The sequence below is a fragment of the Rosa rugosa genome, chromosome 2 (assembly GCF_958449725.1).
Source record: "Rosa rugosa chromosome 2, drRosRugo1.1, whole genome shotgun sequence".
Classification (NCBI taxonomy): domain Eukaryota; kingdom Viridiplantae; phylum Streptophyta; class Magnoliopsida; order Rosales; family Rosaceae; genus Rosa; species Rosa rugosa.
The window spans coordinates 35,927,626-35,949,509 of record NC_084821.1 but is presented as its reverse complement, the minus strand read 5'-3'; the positions used below and the strand labels follow the sequence as shown (position 1 = coordinate 35,949,509).

The 21,884-nt window shown below is 39.9% G+C and overlaps 1 protein-coding gene across 1 annotated transcript; it reads left to right on the top strand.

Moving 5' to 3' along the window:
- The first annotated feature begins 5,932 nt into the window (after nt 1-5,932).
- Nucleotides 5,933-9,347, top strand: LOC133732575 (uncharacterized). The gene is made up of 3 exons (XM_062160153.1): nt 5,933-6,822; nt 7,285-7,404; nt 7,929-9,347. The coding sequence occupies exons 1-3, from the start codon at nt 6,403-6,405 to the stop codon at nt 9,132-9,134; spliced, it is 1,746 nt and encodes a 581-aa protein (XP_062016137.1). The 5' UTR covers nt 5,933-6,402; the 3' UTR covers nt 9,135-9,347.
- The last annotated feature ends 12,537 nt before the right edge of the window (nt 9,348-21,884 follow it).

Here is a 21,884-nt window from a genome sequence, read left to right as displayed (position 1 = left end):
CCCAAACTTGTTGGCCATGGCCACTGCTAGCCTTATGGCTAAATGGATCTTACTTCTCGTCGCTTTCGTTCAACTGACGGTGCTATGTGGGGGTTATTTGAATTTCGGAGAAGGTGTATCAAGCCCAGAGCAACGTTTGGTTGCTGACAAGGGTTGATGGCTCGCGGAGACTCTGGTGCGGCTCTTTGATGGCTTTCTACCGGGGATTCTTGGCCTGGATTTGGTTACTACAAGTGGTTATGGCAGCGGTAATCTCAAAATGGTGAAGAACGATATGGTCAGGTTGAGAGGTGGACAGACTGGTGTTGGGGTGATTGCCGCAATTGTACTGTTCTGTTTAGACCTGTGTTCGTTGAAGAGGCTAACGACTGGGAAGGGCTGCTTCAGTCGGATCTGTGCTAGTGCTATGCGGCGGCGACGTATCGGGGACCAGGTGGTGATCTAGAATTTGGTAGTTGTAGACCGGCGGACAGGGATGGTCGCGATGGTTCTACTGTCGTTGGGCGAGGTGGTCTGCGATGTCGATGTCCTCTGGCAGCGGCGCAGGTTGTCGGTGGTGTTGATTTGGAATTCCATGGAGAAAGCTATGGGGTGCCCTTAACATATCCTAATTGGGTGCACTTAGGGTTTCCACACCTTGGGCTATTTGGACCAGGCTTGCTTTGGATGGTAATGTGGACGTCGTGGGGTCGGGTAGAAATGGAAGGGGAGTTTGCTACTCCTCTTCTGAAAAGCATTTAATTTTTTTAGGTCGCAAAGATCATAATCTTTGAGGGTTTTTTATTCTTGCTTCGGATGTTACTGATCTTTATTTGAAATAATGGTGAATTGTCTAAAAGATGGGTGTACTGGGGATATATTGGGTTCCTGTTCTTGTTTTAGAGTAGGAGTCGATACTCTGAGAAACGATTCTTTTTGTCGACCCCATAGAGATGTTTCGTTTTTGTACTGCTTGCTGAATCTATATAAAGGGCTGACCTCTTTTGAGAAAAAAAAAAAAAAAATCTCTCCTTCTCATTCTCTCTTTTTTTTTTTTTTAATTTCATTAAAGCCCTAAATGCTATTATTTCAAAGTCATTAATTTGACCTATGTTTGACTGCAAATACTGCAAGAGAATGATGAGAGACGCATCAACTGCAATTTTTATTATTTTTTTGTTTTGAATGGTGAAAATAATACAACCTCAACCTCAAATTAGTATTTAAACTAAAATTCAAACTTCATATTCACTTTTCTTTTTTAGGTAAAAGGTCAACCTGTATTAAAATTTGAGCAAGCAGTACAAAATCGACACACCCTAAAGGTCATCAGAAAGAGCCAATTTATAGAGTATAACTAAAAACTTATTCTAGAAAACAAATAAGCACCCAACATACTCCCAATACACCCATATTTTTAGAGATAAGCACTTTTATTAATTTAAAAAACCTCGTTCTCCGAAGTAGGTTAAATGATTCATAAAAGAAACTAAGTCTTTTGCGACCTTTAAAATTTAAACAAAACTATGGGCCTTACAGAGCCAAACCAACCAAGCCCACACAAGGGGCAACCCAACCCATAGACAATCCTAGCCCATGGAAAACCCTAAATTCCTTGAGAGTCCAAACCAACCAGGTGAAGCCCAAAATAAGGGAAGAATCCCAGAAGGCCCAACTGCCAAAGCCAAGTTTTGTAGAGATGGAGGCCGCCGCACCACCGTAGCCACCTTCATTAATCTCGTGCCCGTTGCTGCCGCAGCACCTGTCAGTCACCAAACCCACGATTGACTAGCATCGCGGAATCAGTGAACTTGAGCTAGGGATCCTGACTCCAATCCTCTAATCCGGAGTCGTAAAACCATTGGTAGTATCGTTGCATTCCAAGCCTCCAAACCAACCGATTTCGCATCGCCAGAAGCCGTCTATCTCCAGCCAAGCCGCCCAGTCAGTGTCGATTTTCAAATGAACTCTAACACGCACATTCGACCAAAAACCACAATCCACCGCATCTGTAGCAAATTTTCACCACAAATCCTAAATCAACTCCAGACTCCAAGTCCTACCACAAGCCAGAAGATCCTCGACGGACCCAAAAGCATGAACGCCCACCACCAATTCCTCACCAAAACGAGAAGAAATGAAAAGAAGAAAAATTATGGAAACACGTTGGAGGAAGACTCCACCGTCGCTACCCTCAATCCAACCATATAAGGGAAGGGAACAACACCCTGCCCTCATAGTCACAGGTTCACTGCCACCGGCAATTTGGAAGATTTTGTCAAAGACGGTCTGCCGTCGAGCAAACCCTAGCAGAGCTAGGTCAGAAAAAAAAAAAAAAATCCACATTAGCTTAATACTTCAATTGATTTCATTGTATCCAAAATGAGTTAAGTTGGTAGTAAAGTTTATTTTAACTTCAAATTCACTTGATTTACATATTATTCTTTTAAGAGATCGTCTATGGTATATTAATGTACCGATACGTCAAGTAGATGAGTGCAATACATAAGTAAAGTAGCTCGGTACAAGGGTAGACTAGTCTACTTATGCATGGAGTCAGTCTACCCTTGTACTGAGCTAGCTTACCTCTATATTGAACTAGTCTACAGGATGTATCGGTACATTAATGTACCGTAGAATTTTCCTTCTTTTAAATGTAATGATAATCTAATCTTATTTCTATCAAGGAATCTTCGACATGGATTTTCTATCCTTCACTCCACCACCACATTTGGTGATACATACATGTGCATGAACCCTACCCTTATCTTTAGTTTTATTTCATTTCACCAGCTTTGCTAGGCCATTCAGGAACATGGTTCTTTGATTGTAGCATCCATGCTCCTGCTGCTTCTTCTGGCCTTCTCAACACATCTTGTGGCATTGTAGCTTCAGTTGGATTTTTTCAAAAAAATTCGAACCAGGAAGCTCCCAAGGACCACAAACAACACCATTAATGAGATGATTCAACGGAAAAACAGAGGACAGGATCATATGGGGGCACAGACGTGGGGGCCCTGGAACTAGCAATTATGTGGGTGTTTTTATAAGATTTGTTTTTCTTGTATGCTCCAAAGGCCAAATACAGCGAGGAAACTCCAACAATTCCAAAACATATTGAGCCGTTAGTAGGGGGTCCCACCTCATTGGCTTCTATCTTGATCGATTTTTCTCTTAAGAACCTTTCTTAGGGCTTGCTTGCTTGATTGATTGATTGAGAGATCTTGTGACCTGTACTGGCTTTGATGATAAGATGTTGTCAATTATTAAATTATAAATATGAATTAGTTAGTTAACTCAAGATTGCCTATTGGTTTCTGTAATTTTCTAAGTTCATGATTTGTTGGAAAATCTAACTTTTTATAGTTCTTCTCTTTGACCTACTTTGCATATTGGAACATTTACACACATCGAGATGCAATCATTTCTTTTCTTTATTTTATTTTTTTGAAGAAAAAGGAAGGGAGATTTTTTTTTTATAATGTTTTGGTAGCATTACGCCATAACAACAATCGCCACAAAATCCGTCACCCACTTTGAAATAAAGATCAACATTGGGAGTTGTCAAGCCTTGTTGCCTCCCATAGTCTTGTTATAATCTCCCCAAAAGATAGGAGCACAACCAAAGCTATAAAACGTTTAGAGAAATGTTTTTCATTAAGGTAACAAAAGTAAATAAGAACCGGTCATCTTTGATCATGCAATTCGGAATAAAACTCTTTAATTCCCAAATTGATTGAAAAACTTCATAACGATGGTTTGTTAAAACATACACAGTCAAGTATATGCCCAAGATGAATGATGACCTAATTGTCATTGACTTTGCTAAAATCCGTTGCCTATAATGGACAGCATCCCGGTAAGCCTAAAACTTGACCAGGTTAATACTATATGTTTTTTTTTTTTAGGAAAGGATAAAATTTTATTCAATTATCCATGGCCAGAAGGCACGTACATCAAATGCTGTCTTACACCAAAATCATAAATGGTATAGCTACCAGACAAAGGACAGGTCACCCTCACTGCTAACACATGCGCTCACTTAATGAGCCTACATACAAGAGATCAAATCCTCACTACAAAGTCTCTCTTTGAAAAGTAAACCTAGTCGCTTAGAGACCTCAATTGGTGTACAACTAGAGAGAACTAAGAAGCAAATAGTAAAAGACTCAATTTCAAGTACTAGGCAAGGAGACCAGGGAACCAAAAGCTTCCCTTTGCCCTTGGCTCGAGAATCCTCCGTCGTTACTACTCTAGAGGATTTGCTAGAGGCACGAAAGTGCGTAGTTCCCTAACAAAATTAGAGAGTAATACAAACCTAGGGTTCCCAAAGCAAGAAAACATAATAGTAACTAAAAAATTAAAATATAAAATAAAACATCTTGAACCCAGAGTAAAACCCCAGGCCCAAGATACATCAGGCCCACCACCGGATTAGGGCCCAAGAGCTCCAGCCATTGAGCCCGGCCCACGACATGTGCTGCACAGACAGGCCAGCCAACACCAACGTGCTTCCAAACCCGTCACGCCGCCGCTTGCAGATCCCAACCTCCGGCGAAGTCACGTCGTCGATCAGCACCTCAAACCGCCCTCCACTGCACGCACCGAAGCCAGTCCATACCTGCTCTTCGCCGTCCTCCGCTGTAAGTACTGAGATCAATCCAAACTCCAATGATTTTATGGCAAGATCCGAATGGATCAAACCATAGAAACCACCAGCACAGATACGAATCCCAGCCACAAACCCGGCGAATGCGGCGAGATCCGAACGGATCCGATCAGGCTCCACCATCTGCCGCGAACCCTCTGCCTGTGTCGACACTGCTGCCAGCCAAAACCATGGCATAAGGAGCCCATTCATCCCCAATCGCCGCTCACTCACACCGGCAACCCATCCGGCCGCACTCGAAGATCGCCGACGAGGCCAGAAGCCATCGTTAGCGCCGAGGCGCAGCCGGACAGGCACGGACGGCAACTTGTCTCTCTAGGTTTTCTCTAGGTTTTCCTCCGAGTTTCTCTCTATGAAAAATTTGGTTAATACTATATGTTATTTTGATACCAAAGCAACAAAATACTAACTAATATTTGGTTTGATAGTATTTCTATTCAGTTTGTTGAAAAAAGTCTCAAACTTAATTCCCTTAAAAAAAATACTAAAAACCAACATCGAAAATTTGTTTAGGCCAAAAAGCAATGTATTTCAAATCTCATAGCAACACATTTTATTATTTTAACTTTTGAGAAAAATTATCGATTCTTGTAAATTCTTCTTGATTAGTGTTTTTTTTTATCTCAATAATTAGACTTAGCAACCATGAGACTCTAACTCTATTATTGCCCTCGTTACTATAGTTAAATATAAATTTCTTTTGTTACATCAAAAGAGAAATGAAATTCAAGCATCCAAACAAATTGGCTTATCATAAGTCACATCTTTTGCTAGAGATAGAGTGCTAGACCTACCCTAACCACTTACTTAGACTACATTATGTGTACTTTTGACGTTTTGCGAATAATTCCCCTAACATTTAAGTGTTTAACATCATGATTGATAAATTTCATAAGATAAGATTAACATTTTCATGTCACTCCTCTCTTGATTAACGTTTTGGATGTAGAATTTATTAGAGAAAAAAAAAAAAAAAATCACAGAAAATAAATGAAAAAAAAAAAAAAATTATTGAGGAAGGTCTGTGAGCAGAAGTTGCAAGATCCAAGAGGAATTAGGCAGGAAAAGAAGAACATTCCAGCACAGAGAGGAAAGAGACAAATGTAAATGGAAATGCTCAGAACCTAGTCAATATTTGTGGGCCTTCACACTTCACAATTACACATGCAGGACCCTGATTGAATGCATTTTGGTTCACATGTTTGCCACATCATCTTGCCTTTGTGTTTTTTTTTTTTTATTTAATAAAAAAAATTGGGGAGTGAAATCAATGAATGAATGAGAACTAAGAAGAAGAGAAGAAAAACTCTCCCCATCCCAACTCCCCAAGTTTCCAAAGTCCCCCAACTATCACTCTCTCCCCACTTTTTCCATTTTCCCTCTCAACAAAATTAAAGATTTTTAAAGCTTCCATTTTTATCACACACAGAGAGACTGAGAGACACAGCCTTTGACACCTTTCCAAGCTTCCCTTGATCTTCTTTAAGACCCTCTGCCTGCCCAGAATCTTTGACAGTCTTCCCACACTTTTTCAATCACTGAATTCAAGACTGACACTTTGAGAAACTTGCCTTATGGAAAGCAAAATCAAATGAGCTCACCCTCCTTATCATCATCAATGTACTTCCACCTTCCCCATCTTTTCCCCATCCTTCACTCTACTCCCAAATATTCCTCAAAATCTTGAAGATCCCCCCAACTGGGTCGCCATCATTGCCCTCCGAGATCAAAACCCAGATACCGATTACTCCCATATGTCTTTGCAGAACCGCCACGACTTGATCGAGAGGCAATGCAGCAAGATCAGGAAGCGAGGCTGTTCGTCTTCGTCCTCGTCTTCCTTGGTGCGTAGGTACAGGTTGAAGCGGGCCATTCTCGTCGGGAAGCGAGCCGGGTCGAGTACGCCGGTGCCAACTTGGAAGACTTCAACGAGCCCCAGATCGCCGCCCAATTGCGCCACCATGCCGAAGAAGCAGAAGGGTCAGCAGCATTCCAAGGACGACGGGAAAGGGAAGGAACTCATGTCAGTCTCAGCAAGAAAGCTCGCCGCTACGTTGTGGGAGATCAATGAAGTCCCTGATTTGAAAAGCAAAGATTCTAAAATCAAAGAGGAAGAGGGTATTGCTCAAATGCCGCCAAAATTCCCAGATCCATCTTATTCTCCTATTTCAGAGGTGGGATTATTCTGCCTTTTTTTTTTTTTATCTCACTGTGATCGACATTGGTCTGATAATTTTGGATAACATTTTTGTTGTGTTTCCATTTTAGATTCCAGTGTAGTTTAGCTAAGTTGGAAAGAACTCTGTTTCTTGTTGATTATTTAAGGTTGAGTTGTTACTTGCTATGTTGGAGAATGTTTCTATTTCTGCTCTAGATTTATGTCCGAGGATTTCGATATATTTTTTTTGTTTGTATTTCCATATCAGATAGTAATACAAATTTCATATTCATGAGCCGAAATGCCAAATGAGAGTGCACTGCAGAACTTTAATATTTATTTTTTGGTCTGCAGATTAGAACTCTGTTTAGTTTCTCTAGCGGAAAGAGTTCTGTTCATGATGATGATTGAAGGGTAGTCATTTTTTTTCTTTTCTAAATTGAATTAAAAGTTTATTTTGGTTTTGGTAATTTTGCAGAGAAAAGCTGGATCTGGAGGTGGACACGAGAGAAGATTGTCGGCTGTTTCTCAGAGAATTCAACCGACTGATCACTACTTGGGAGGGTTTGAGACTCATAGCAGTCACAGTGTAATTGAGGTAAACCAATTATTTTATCACGTTACTGTGAGGATCGTTAAAAACATGGACAAAGTGTTGCCTAATTGTAATAAAATGACGAGAAGATGTTGACAGTGATGCATAGAAGTTGGTCCCCAGATATTTGTCTGATAATAGTTATCTCATAAAGATTCAAAAATAGTTTCCTCATTTGTCATTTTCAACTTTTCAAGGACTAGTAGATTTTTCAAAAGTTGATACCAATCAGTCTATCACATACTCACATCATTTTCACTTTTAAAACAGTCGGTATTCCGATGGACCAAAAAAACTGTTGGCGTTTTATGTATTTTTCTCATTGCTGTGGTCAGACTCATTCTTGGCTCTTCAAAGGACCAATTTTGTACATTTTTTGTTGAAATTGCAAGGCACACAGCCATTTTCATCTAGAATTTTTTATTTCTTTTGAGTTTTGACGAAATCAATTTTGAAACTTTGGATATATGTTAAAGCTACAGTTGATTGCAGAAGCGCACATGTTGATTTCATATCACAATATGCAGGTCAAAGATGAATCATATGGAAAAACTGATCGAAAATGCATTAAGACCTGTTTGAAGGAGGTCAGCAATGGCCTTTCTACATCCAAGGAGCTCGTAAAAGTTCTAACTCGTGTTTCTGGTCTTGAAGAGCAGCAGCATTCTCTAAGTATGCCCCTGCTCTCAGCCTTACGAGTTGAACTTGATCGAGCGCGCGTCCAGGTTCATCAATTGATCCGAGAACAGAGGTCAAACTGCAAAGAAATTGAGTACCTCATGAAGCATTTTGCAGAAGAAAAGGCAGCCTGGAAAAGAAAGGAGCGAGAGAAAATACGTGCTGCTGTAGCATGCATAGCAGAAGAACTTGAAGTAGAGAAGAAGCTGAGAAAACAAACAGAACGGTTGAACAAAAAGCTTGGCAAAGAACTGGAAGATAAAAATGTAGCTCTGTCAAAGGCAACAAAAGAACTTGAGAGGGAGAAGAGAGCAAAAGAGATTTTTGAGCAAGTTTGTGATGAGTTAGCTGTAGGTATGGGGGAAGACAGGGCCCAAGTTGAAGAACTAAAGAGAGAGTCGGAAAAAGTTCGTGAAGAGGTGGAAAAGGAGAGGGAAATGCTTCAGCTAGCAGATGTGTTGCGCGAGGAGAGAGTTCAGATGAAGCTCTCGGAAGCGAAGTACCATTTTGAAGAAAAAAATGCGGCTGTTGAGCAACTGAAGAATGAGCTAGAGGGCTACTTGAGATCCCATAAGGGTGAAGGCAGTGGTGAGTCTCCAGACTTCAAAAGAATCAAGGAACTTGAGGCCTACTTAAAGAAAATAAATTTTGGGTCATTTCACAGCATAAAGGAAGGAGACGATGGAATGGAAGTTGCATACAGAGAAGAGTGTGATGAAGAAGATTCAGGTGATGATCTTCATTCCATTGAACTAAACATGGACAATGGTAATAGGAGCTACAAGTGGAGTTATGCTTGTGGAGATGATGCTGAAGATGATTCAAAAAGGAGTTCAGTTGATAAACAATTTAAAGGAAGAAGGTCTCTCTCTGAAAAGATACAATGGGAAAACATATGCTTAAACAAAAGTTCCACCGGCATTGATTGGGGATTTGGCTCAAAAACTCAAGAACATGCAGATGGGCATCAAAAACAAGAACACGAAACTGAAATCAAGAAAAATGGATCTGCTGTATGTCTCTTAGACCATATCTTATATGATTCAAAAGTATGACCAGTTCAATGCTTTGCCACTACAACTTGCCAGTACCAATGCTTGCCTATGAAGGATCCGCGAGAATGAAATCATTTAATGAGGAAGTTATACGGCCTTGCCAGAGTGATTCAAAGCCCTAGCTAACATTAGAAGATACCACTGCCAAGGTTAAGAACATAATTGTCTCATATGTTATATAATTTCTCTGAGAATGCTTCTCTTGTTTTCTTTCTTCAAAGCTTTCCACTACTTAAATTGCTTGCATCAATCAAATTCAATGTTACAGATAGATCAATTGTATATACAATTTTTATACGATGCTATATGAATTCAGTATAATTTATTTGTAAAATTTTAGTCTTTACTATTTGAGCATGTTTTAGTAGGGCTGGGCTCGGTGCGGTTCGGGCCGGTTTGGGCCTAAAACCGCAACCGCACCGCATTATTCGGTAGGCCCATTTTACAAACCGCAACCGCTTTTACATTGTTTGGACTGCATTTTCGGTTGCACCGTTTTAGCGGTCCGGTGCGGTGCGGTTTGCACCCAAACCGCATACTAAATAATGCAATCAAAACCTGGAAATTTGAAAACGGAAACCTGCAGACTTGACAAAAAATTAAATTTAGCCCAGGCAACTTCCTACTTCCAGCAGACTGAATTCCCAACAACTAATTAAAGAAACCATACAGACCAACTAATCAACTAAAACCTGAAACATTATACTTCCAGCAGACCAAATTCCCAACTATAGAACTACATCTAGTCATCTACTAATCAAATTATCAAACATAAGCAACCACTAGAAGAAACAATTCAAACAAACATACATACCAACTAGTCAACTACTAACACACTCGGTCTGAATAGATTCAAATTTTACAAAGCATTTCCTAAAGTTCAAATTAACCAAATGCAGAAAGAAACTGAGAAATAAAATGGCAGTCCAACAAGCAAGCAAATGACAAACACAGCGATGCCGAGTGCCGACTTCAAGCTTCCTCCAAGCAATCCAGCTCCTTCACTTCATTCGTCAGTGTCACTAACAACACTATCCCCTCCATCTATCCATCAAATTCCCAACAAGTGCAAAACAGAAAAACAAAAAAAAGTGAGCCAACTCTGCAACTCAAGGAACTCATTATAGATGTTCAAAATCTTGGGTTTGGACTCCATGCTCTGTTTTGGGTTTGTTTCACATGAAATTCTCAACGCAAGCAAAATAAGTGGTGCGAAAGAGAGGTAAAATTGAAAGGGAGCTCGATCCTTACCGGCGATGGGGTTCTGGCCGTGAGAGAAGGGACACGCAAGAGAGGCGCCGCCAGCGGTGGTAGTCGTGCGAGAGATGAGGGAGAGATGTTGTGAGAGACTGAGAGAGATGAGGGTATCAGGGTATCAGAGATGAGAGAGACTGAGAGAGTGAGAGGAAGCGGCCGAGATAGAACCCTCGAAGCTAGGGTTAGTGACTTAGTTGGGTGTGTGAGTCAGCAATCAAAATCAATAAATAATATAAAAAATTATTAATAATTATTTTATATATATATAATATATATTAATAAAAATCGGTCCGGTTCGGTTCAATGCGGGCGGTTCGAAGTCATGAACCGAACCCGCACCGCAGTTAAGCGGTTCGGTGCGGTCCTCTTCCAAAACGACGTCGTTTTGCTCGTGGTTCGGTTGCCGAACCGGAAAATCGGTTCGGTTCGGTCGGTAACCGATTTTTTCCCAGATTATGCCCAGCCCTATGTTTTAGGAATCCCTAAGATAGTGACCGTTTTATATAAATCATAACTGATTCAATTATTTAGTCGAAGTAAGAATACATTTTCTTCTCATCAATTCTCAGAATACAAACCCTCCAACTCAACCTCTTGAGTTCTTCACAAGCCTCTCAAGTATCAGGTTTCAGCAAGAAGAAATTGTCATCTTCCTCACTCTCTCTACTTTCCTTGTTAAAGTTAAAGCTTTTATGCTCATTCAATAAAGTTCTTGAGATTTCGGAGAAAAACAGCTAGAATGTCATGCAAAATCTAGCTAAAATCCTATTATAGAGGACTCAAATAATTACTAATCAGTTAATGAATTTTCTATGTTAATGGAATACTGTATTTTATATACCTCTTTCATTCATAGACACTAGCTTTCTCCATACATGCTTTGCATGTGTTATAGTTTTTTCTTTATTTGAGAAAATAAAAAATAATAGAATTTAATAAAACAATTATTGTAGAGAGAGATAATGAGAGAGAAAAGTTGGCTGTGGGATAATTTCTTTTTATTTTTTTTAAGAAAAATCTATTTTGTAATTGTCGTATTTACCCTTGTGATTTAATTTATTCTCAAAATAATTTAATCTTTTAGGATTACTTTTGTTAAAATTTTAGATTTTGGCTAACAAAACATCTTCTCTTAATAATAGTATTGTACATACCTCCAACAATATGGAGTATTTGCTATCTCACCAAGCATAATTAACACCCTCTTTGGGACACCCACAAGCCATGGTGAGGCCCAACCGCTACTTGCATCTTGTAGCCCTATGTTCAAGCTACGCTACGGTATCCGGAAGTCGCAAATCCGTCGTCGGGAAGCCACCTTTCCGGCCTTGCCAAGTTGCCTCCATAATAGGCATTTCTAGACTAGAATGGTGGTTACTTGTCCCACATCGAAAACCATGTAAAGGAGATGGCTTCCTTCACCTATAAAAGGAATGCCTCCTCCCACTTAAACACCATTTTTCCATATCCAACATCCCATTACATCTTTTGTAATCCCCTTGGGCCGCAAGGCTCAACACACGTAGTTAAACATTCAAGTGGACGTAGTCTCCCGCTAAGGCGGGAGGCGAACCACTATACATCTCGTGTCACTCTCTCTCTCTCTCTCTTTACTTATCGTTAATTAGATCCCCACGGATCCAAGCATTAACATTGGCGCCGTCTGTGGGAAGCCAACACAATGGCTTCGTCACGTACCATGAACTTCGGTAAACATCAAATTGAGGCTTGGTCAACGCCCGGCGGAAGCGGTCAACGCCCATCAGGGGCAGGTCAACGTCTGGTCAACGATGACCAAGGTTAGTCAACGCTGAACCTAAAAAAAAAAAATATGGGCGGCAAAAATTTCTCTGGGCACCCAGACATTTTTTCTGGACACCCATCTTCTTCTTCTTCGCTGCGTTGTCTCCTTCCTCCGCTGCAGCTCCCTCCTCCAGCCACATCCTCCGCTGGCTCGGGCAGACCTCCGCTCCGCCACACTCGAAGCTGCAACTCCGCCCAACTTGCAGCTCCGCCAGCCGCACTTCCGAGGCTCCGCCCAACCAGCTTCGCCGCTGGGAGTTCCTCCGCCCAACTTGCATCTCCCCCGAACTGGTGATCCGCCGAACTGTAGCTCCGTCCACCTTCGACCGAGCTCGTGGTCTCCATCAGGCTCCGCTCCGCCAGACTTCAGCTCCGCCGAACTGGTCCTCCGCTCCGCTGCACTGCTCGCAGCATAGCTCGCTGGCAGCCTCCGCCGAACTCTTCCGGCATAACTCCTCCGCTAGCTCACTGCTGCGCTCTCCGCCCACTGCAACCTCCGCTCCGCTGAGCATGGCAGAACTTCATTCCTCTAGTTACAACTCTACATGGCTAGCTCCTCACCGCCAGCGACTGCAGCCTCCTCCGCTGAGCTTGCTCCACCGCCGAGTCCTCTCCACTGGGCATCAGCGCCGAAATTGATAGGAGCATTTTAATGCGACGTTTTAACTGCATTTCCCTACATTTTCTGCGTTATTTCCTTAATAAAACTCTGTTTAGGAAAGTTTCCATTCTTTGATTGGGAAAGTTCCTATTTGTACAAAGTTTCTATTTTTGTAGTTTCTATTTATCATTTTTAGTAAGTTTCCATTTTCGGTAGTTTCTATCTTTCATTTTTAGAAAGTTTCCCATTTTCAGTTTAGGAAAGTTGCCATTTTTCATTTTAGGAAAGTTTCTATTTTTCTTACTAGTTTCTATTTTCAGGACCTCGGAGCTAAAAAGTGGAAATGAACTCACAAATGGAAAGAGGAGCTTGCGAACACCAAGGGGAGCAAAAATGAGATGCAAAGGACCACACAATTGAGCAGAAATGAAGAAATGAAGCTTTCCTGGTCCAACCAGGAAATCCTGTTCGAAAGAGGAAACTGTGTGAAGCAAAACTCTAAAGCCCATTGAGATGTGTGATCGAAATTATGATGGACATGACGTTGGTGACATCAAGGCTTGAAGAGGACGCAAGAAGGCCCAAGAATTATCAAGCAAGATGGACTCTCGGCAAAAGTGGATAAAGCCCATGTAAACTAGGGTTTTGTGACGTCAAGAGAAAAATGTGGAGACTTAAGAGTTTTGCCGTCCAAAGCAAGAGGAAATCAAGGAAGAGTTTTTAAAAAGGAAAATATATTTTATGGGAAGGAAATATTGTTGGAGGAATAATTTGGTGTGATTGCCAACGTGAAAATCAGAAATAATCAAGGAGATGACGCCAAGAGAGATTCAAGGGAGAAATAAAAGGAAAGAGCAAAAGTGTGGAGACCAAGAAAAGCTGAAAACGTGTCTAGGTGCATCCCTAAATTCCCTAAAGGAATATTAGCCGAAATTCATGAAGAAAATCAGAATAATTCCAAGGAAATTCGGCAATTAAATATTAGGGAGGTATTTTAGAGAATTTTGATTGGTTGGAACACATCACACGGATTACTTGGCATTCTATGATTGGTTGGACTACATCACAAAGCTTACTTGGCGAATTCTCATTGGTGGAAGCTATGTGGAAATTTCTGATTGCTTTGTGAACCCTAGCCGTGCTCCTATATATACCCACCTCTTTGACGTTGAAAAGGGTTCCACATCCCTTACAAAAATTCAGAAAAATTATATTGTTGCCGTAAGCTTCTCTCATTTTCTCTCCATCCTCTAAAACAAGCCACGGAGTTCAAGCAAGGCCGAAGGGAGAAGAAGGAGCCGTGACTATTCCTCCACCATCCACCATTGAAGACTTGCTTTCAAGCTTCAAGGATCACAACGAAAATCATCCATCCTCATCTTCCATCCACGGTGTAATTCGACCTCTACTTTGTAACCTTTGTTTGAATTTCGTTGGTTTGTTTTAGTTGACATTCATGATTGAACAAAGTTATTATTTCTGGAATTTTTATGATTAAATGAGAATTTTCAGATTCTATTATTGTAATTCGAGAGTTGCTTATGTGAGTTTGTTTAATTAAATTTGCTTTATAGATATCTTTTGTATTTTAATCTTATGTGGTTGCAAACACTTAGGATTTCGATATGAATGGTGCTAGGTTCAAGAACATGAAATCAACTTTTTGTTTTGTGTAAACTTGAATCAAAGTAGTAAATGTTTTGAACAAAGATCGAATTTAATTAACGAGGATTGCAATTAGGTGGACTTTTTCATACTAAGTTGCACACTTGAGTTGATAGCCTTTCTATGTGTTTCATGCGTTAAACATGTCATGATTGACTAGCTTTCTAGGGCTTGAATGCATGTTTGATAGGATTAGTCTTTGTGCTTTCACTTAGATTAATTAGCATTGAAAAGTAAAATATGGGAAATTATTTGCTTTCGAATGTTTCACATGATCAACTCCTTTCTCATGACTTAGATGAACAATATTAGGGTTTGAATCAATTTTAATCATATGTTTCGGTTTTTGATCTTTGTTCTCTCATTCCATTCGTGCTTTTATGTTTTTGCATTTTAATTGTTTTGTTATCTTAGTTTTATTTTTGAAAAAACCAAAAACAAAATCCCCCCCTTTTTCGTGTAAAATGTTTATAGTTGTGAATATCTTTGTGAATATTATACTTTGTTTTAATTTTAATTGTTTAATTGTTTGACAATGACAGGTGTACCCTCAATCCCCGGAATAGAACGATCCCTATTTGCTTATACTACTAACGATATTTCAGGGTTAAATTATGCGCTTGCAATGAGCGTATCAGAAATCCACCGCTGACCACCACCATCGGCCAAACCTCCGCTGGCCAAGGCTTCCGCCACTGGTCACCTGTCGCACCCAACTCTCACTTCTGCTGGTCATTCTATATTCACTGGCAGCCCTTGGCCCCTTGCTTTGAACGCTGGGTTCTTCGTCAATTCCGCTTGCAGCAGAAGCCAACGAGATAAGTCTTCCAGACTTCAGATGCGCCGAACCGGTGCTCCGCCAAACTGGTGCTCCCCCGACCTGGTCCTCCGCTTAACTCGGCGTCTCCGCCACACTTTGAGCATCCGCCAAACTTTCCGACCACCACCAGCGGCAGAAGCTCCATTTTCGCCGGCTATCCTCCGCCCAACTCCTCCGCTCCGCCACTGCTACACTGCTGATTGGGCTGCACCGCTGGGCACCCTCCAACTACAGCTCCGCCCTCCTAGCTTCGGTCCTCACCGAGTCAACAATCCACTCCAAGTCAACACTTGGGTGCATGGTCAACGCTGGACTCAACAGCTCCAAGTCAACGCTGCACTCCCACTTTTTGGTACATCTTCCGCTGCATTCCCTGGGCGGTATACCTATTGTATGCAAGGACAAACAATTTTTACCTTCAATCATTCCACCTCCACTACGAGTTGATGCACGTCCTCGACACCCCGCATCCGCCAGATAAGTGTTTTCCTCTTATCTTTATGCTCTTACACTTTGAGCTATTGTCGATGCCATGACTATACATGTCTCCATAAACCTTAAGCATGCCCACAACATGTTATTAGCAACTTTCCTACAAGTACATGCTATACACACATGCCATGCTTCTATTTTAATTGCAACTCAATTAAATAAACGTGTGACATTCATCTAGAAGCTTGTGACACTTACGACTTAGTTAAAACATGCTCGGATAAACGACTTGCTTGGGTATCGAGTATGGCCACGACTTGCGCTTGGGCCATGCCTCGCATGCTCGCACAGCGCCTACACACTTAACTACACCCAACTTGCTCGAACAACCCAACTTGCTCGATCATGTCCAACATGTTTTACTTAAGCCTCAAGTTCACAAACGCTTCATACAATGTCACGGGACTACTCCCACAATTTTATATGGACACCCATTACACTTGCCACTATCTATTGTGCGTATTAATGGCCATAAGATCCACGTATACAACTACCAATATTTTACATGTTCATACACATTAATGGAATATTGAATTCTTCTACCATTTGTTGCCCACTACAAATCGAATTCTTTTCGCATTCCATTCATACGAGCGGTAACCAATACAACAAGCATTCTACATATGCGCGTTTTTTGTCTCATTGTGCAGGATTAAACGAGTCCCTTCTTGCTTACGGAGTTCGGGGACTTGTAGGGGCTCCGTACCGCCCGGTTACTTATGCTTGGTGACATCATGTGTATAGCTCCCCAACCAAGAAGCTCCTCTTACTTGGGGACTTCGGGGACTTGTACATACCTCCAACAATATGGAGTATTTGCTATCTCACCAAGCATAATTAACATCCTCTTTGGGACACCCACAAGCCATGGTGAGGCCCAACCGCTACTTGCATCTTGTAGCCCTATGTTCAAGCTACGCTACGGTATCCGGAAGTCGCAAATCCGTAGCAGGGAAGCCACCTTTCCGGCCTTGCCAAGTTGCCTCCATAATAGGCATTTCTAGACTAGAATGGTGGTTACTTGTCCCACATCGAAAACCATGTAAAGGAGATGGCTTCCTTCACCTATAAAAGGAATGCCTCCTCCCACTTAAACACCATTTTTCCATATCCAACATCCCATTACATCTTTTGTAATCCCCTTGGGCCGCAAGGCTCAACACACGTAGTTAAACATTCAAGTGGACGTAGTCTCCCGCTAAGGCGGGAGGCGAACCACTATACATCTCGTGTCACTCTCTCTCTCTCTCTTTACTTATCGTTAATTAGATCCCCACGGATCCAAGCATTAACAAGTATAGATTATCAACATTGAAATATTACATTGCAAGCTATGGTGCCTTTACCCGGTTTATAATGGCCTCAAATTCGCTTGAGGCTAGTGCTGTTATGTTTAGTGGTGTTAAAGTTTTGTTGAGCTTTGAAAAGCGTTGGACATCTTCCTTTCATTCTCTCAACTCGTTTGTGAGAGGAATGATATATCCAAACGACCGTACTACATCAATTGCAGAATGTGACAAATAGCAAGGCCAAAGCCCCCCAAGCATATAAGCATGCTTTGCCATAATAACCTACCTGAGGAAGTCCCTTTTTCCTCGTGTTCTCTCAACAATTTCTCTAAAAGTGCAACATTTTAATTTTAATTTTTTTTTTGTTGAGAAATTTGCACTAAAACATAAACGTACTTCTATTTTTGGGATAGACAAAAAAACAACTAAAATCTAATCTTGACATCACAAAATCATATTTTGTCGATATTGTTGAGCTGTGCATGAGCTTATGCTCTTGTTCATGTTAGAATTGGGTTAGGAAAATACCCTCTCCATTTAGAGCATCTCCAACAATGATAGCTATTTGCATAGCTAAAAATAGCTAAAATTGGAATGTAACTAATTATTTATTGAGTTATGCTCCAGCAGAATACTTAAATCTAAATTAAATTTAAGTTTTTGTTAAATGTAACTAATTACTTAATGAGTTATGCCATAAATTACAAAACCTGTGTGCCACTAGTTCTCAAAGTATTATACAACTCGTTTCTTAGTGTCATCAAGAATTGAAAATGAACTTGATGTATAACATATCAGTTGCAAGTTTTCAATATTATGACATTTTGTTTAGGGTACATCTTAAAACTTGAGAGCCAACAACAAAGGATTCAACTGAAGAAAAAAAAAAGACTTAAAAAAAATCCGAAAATCCCAAAACAGAAATCTAAAGCACTAAATCATTCAAGGGTGGTGTTTGAGAGCAAACTTAAATAGCTTGAAGAGTTTTTAATAAGTATACACACAATGATAATTAAAATGTGATAATTTGAAAAACTAGCTTGAGGTGCCATTTCAAAGTTACCTTTATGTCTACGGCATTTGCTGTAAAACTTTGTAGGCTTCCAAGTCGCTTACGTGACTGCCATTACTCCTATTTTTCATGTCATACTCTTATGTTTGCACCAATACTCAGTAGTCAGTACATCATCAAAATGATTGGACAAGAACCCAAAAGAGGCAAAATGGTGTGCGTTGCCCTTGTGGCACTAAGAAGACTCCAAGGAGGCCTGTGAATCATTCTCAAAGAAAAAAAAAGAAAAAGAAAAAGAGAGGTCCAGGAAGAATGAGAAAAAAATTCCTATGGGTGCTCTAGCTAGATTAGAATATCGTAATCCCAACCCTAAGGGGGCCAAAGGTTTCAATTTATCATGCATGCAAATAAATGTCTACATAACGCTTGTACTACGAGGTATTGTCTTCGTGAGTGGGTAATTATTTGAGATGAGAGTTGCATGTTTTAATTTGTAGTACATAGTTTCTTTACAATTTCAAACACCGAATTTCCATAAACTTTACTAGTTTTCTAGTAAAGGAGTCACTACGCATTCTTAATTCTATTAAAAATAAGTTATTGTGTTTTTTCTTCTCAAAAAAAAAAAGTTATTGTGTTTGTTCATGAACATATCTAAATTATTGATATAAATGAACTTTCTAAAAAGAATAATTTTTTAGAATGTATATATTAAAATGTATATGGAACAAAAACTCAAAATACCAAGCAATAAATTTCCTTCCCAATTGTTGCAAAAACAGATTCACATGCACTTGGCTCAACTAAACCCTAAAGCAGTGTGCTGGCCGCCCATTGTTTCTTCTAAAACAGCCTTTCTAAAAACTCTTCTATTTCAGCTATAAAAACACGCCCTAGCATTCCCCAGACACCGTCATTGCTTCTTCTCCGGGAAAAGAAGTTCACGACCCGTAGGCCTTCTACCTCCACGTGGCATTGCTCTGTCAGGCTTTCGCCCATTGCGGAAAATTCCCCACTGCTGCCTCCCGTAGGAGTCTGGGCCGTGTCTCAGTCCCAGTGTGGCTGATCATCCTCTCGGACCAGCTACTGATCATCACCTTGGTAAGCTATTGCCTCACCAACTAGCTAATCAGACGCGAGCCCGAACCAAGGAATCCCTTAGATATGATGCAAAATGGATCTTGTTCTATCGTTGATCAGAGATTTTTCTATGAACATGATACGCTTTGAGCAAGCGCATAATTTAACCCTGAAAATATCGTTAGTAGTATAAGCAAATAGGGATCGTTCTATTTCGGGGATTGAGGGTACACCTGTCATTGTCAAACAATTAAACAATTAAAATTAAAACAAAGTATAATATTCACAAAGATATTCACAAGTATAAACATTATTTACGAAATTAGGGGGGTTTTTGTTTTTGGTTTTCGAAAATAAAACTAAATAAGTAAAACAATTAAAATGCAAAAACATAAAGATAATGATGGAATGAGAGAACAAAGATCAAAACCGAAACCATGATTAAAATCGATTCAAACCCTAATATTGTTCATCTAAGTCATGAGAAAGGAGTTGATCATGTGAAACATTCGAAAGCAAATGATTTCCCATATTTTACTTTTCAATGCTAATTAACCTAAGCGAAAGCACCTAGATCAATCCTATCAAACATGTAATCAAGCCCTAGAAAGCTAGTCAATCATGACATGTTTAACGCATTAGACATAGAGAAAGGCTATCAACTCAAGTGTATAACTTAGTATGAAAAAGTCCACCTAATTGCAATCCTCGTTAATTAAATTCGATCTTTGTCCAAAACCTTTACTACTTTTGATTCAAGTCACACAAAGCAAAAAGTTGATTTATGTTCTTAAACCTAGCACCAATTACATGCAAATCCTATAAGTGTCGACCCAAATAAGATAAACATATAAAAGTTTTCTGTAAAGCAAATTTAATTAAACAAACTCACATAAGCAACTCTCGAATTACAATATATGAATCTGAAAATTCTCAATTAATCATAAAATTCCAGAAATTAACAATTGTTCAAACATATATGTCAACTAGAAACAATTCCAACGAAATCAAACAAGGTTACAAAGAAAGAGGTTGAATTACACCGTGAGATGGAGATGGGGACGGAAGATAAAACGTATGGAGTCTTGAATCTCGAAAGCAAGCTTCAAGGTGGAGAATGGATGATGATGCTCACGGCTTGGTTCTTCTTCTTCCTTGGCCTTGCTTGAACTTCGTGGCTTGCTCTAGAGGATGGAGAAAGCTTTCGCGTATATAGTAAATTTCTGAATTATGGGGGTGTGTAAAATGTCTAGCATAGGGGGAGTATATATAGGGGACGTTGGCCTTGGTCTCCAAGTCTTCATGAATCTTCTATTATTTTCCAAGGAATTATCAGAAAATGCCACATAACTTCAACCAATCACAAATTGCCATGTAAGCCCTGGTGTACGTGTCATCCAACCAATCATAAGCCTTCAAAATAAGTCCCAAATATATTATTGCCGAATATCCATGAATTAATTCTGATTTTCTTCTTTATTTTCGGCCAAAATTCCTTTAGGAATTGTAGGAATGAATCTGGACTTGTTTTTGAACCTTTTATTCCTTAAATCTCTCCATGGACTTCCTTTAATGTCTCCCCTTGATTTTCTCTTGATTTTCATGACAAAATACAGATTTTATTCCTCATTTTCGTCCAAAATATATTGAGGGGATTTAGGAACGAATCTGGACTTGTTTTGAGCTTTTTCTTGTTGCACAATCCCTTGAAACTCTCCCTAGAATATCTCCAACGTTTTTCCTTGATTTCTTCTTGATTTTTCACATTATCTTCATGATTTCCCACGGCAAAATCAGATTTAATTCCTCCAAAAATATCTCCATTACGTCACAAACCCTAATTTCCATGGGCCTTTATCCGTTTTGCCGAAAATCCAACTTCTCTTGAGAGTTCTTGGGCCTTTATGCGTCACCTTCAAGCCATGTCATCTTCTAATATCTTCAAGAAGCTTCTCAACATCATGACACTTCAATATTTTCGATCACACTTCTTGGACAGCCTAGGAGTCATTTCCTTTCCTGGACAGGATTTCCTAGTTGAAACAGGAAAACTTCTTTTCTTCAATTCTGCTCATTTGTGCATCCCTTTGTATCTCATCTTGTTTCCCTCCAACGTTCTCTAGCTCCTCTTTCCATTTATGAGCTCATTTCAGTTCATTTATTCCAAGTACCTGAAAATAGAAACTGTTAATGAAAAATAGAAACTTTCCTAAAATGAAAAACGGAAACTTTCCTAAACTAAAAAGGGAAACTTTCTAAAAAATGAAAAATAGAAACTACAAAATGGAAACTTTCTACAATAAGGAACTTTCCCAATCAAAGAATGGAAACTTTCCTAAACAGAGTTTTATTAAGGAAATAACGCCGAAAATGTAGGGAAATGCAGTTAAAACGTCGCATTAAAATGCTCCTATCAGAACAATACGAATCGGAGTTTGAAGAAGGGGAAGGGGAAGGAGAAGGAGTCCTCGACCTGCAACGGATAGAGGAGGATTTATTCAATCACATAGTTTGGGCTCCTAGAATATGGCGCCCTTGGGGCTTTCTATTTGATTGTATATATTCTTGTTATTGCTTCGACTCATATTCCCAAAAAAGTGGACCCCGCTCTAATAGCTCCGAATAAATTAAATACATGCATTAAGATACGAAGGCTTCTTATTCCACAACAGCGAAAGCACTTTTTCACTCTTTCATATACTAGGGGATTTCACTTGGAAAAGAAAATGTT

Coding starts and splice junctions, on each gene's coding strand:
- LOC133732575 (XM_062160153.1), top strand. CDS start 6,403: ATGTCTTTGCAGAACCGCCACGACTTGATCGAGAGGCAATGCAGCAAG. Junction 6,823..7,284: donor CTTATTCTCCTATTTCAGAG/GTGGGATTATTC, acceptor GTAATTTTGCAG/AGAAAAGCTGGATCTGGAGG. Junction 7,405..7,928: donor GCAGTCACAGTGTAATTGAG/GTAAACCAATTA, acceptor CACAATATGCAG/GTCAAAGATGAATCATATGG.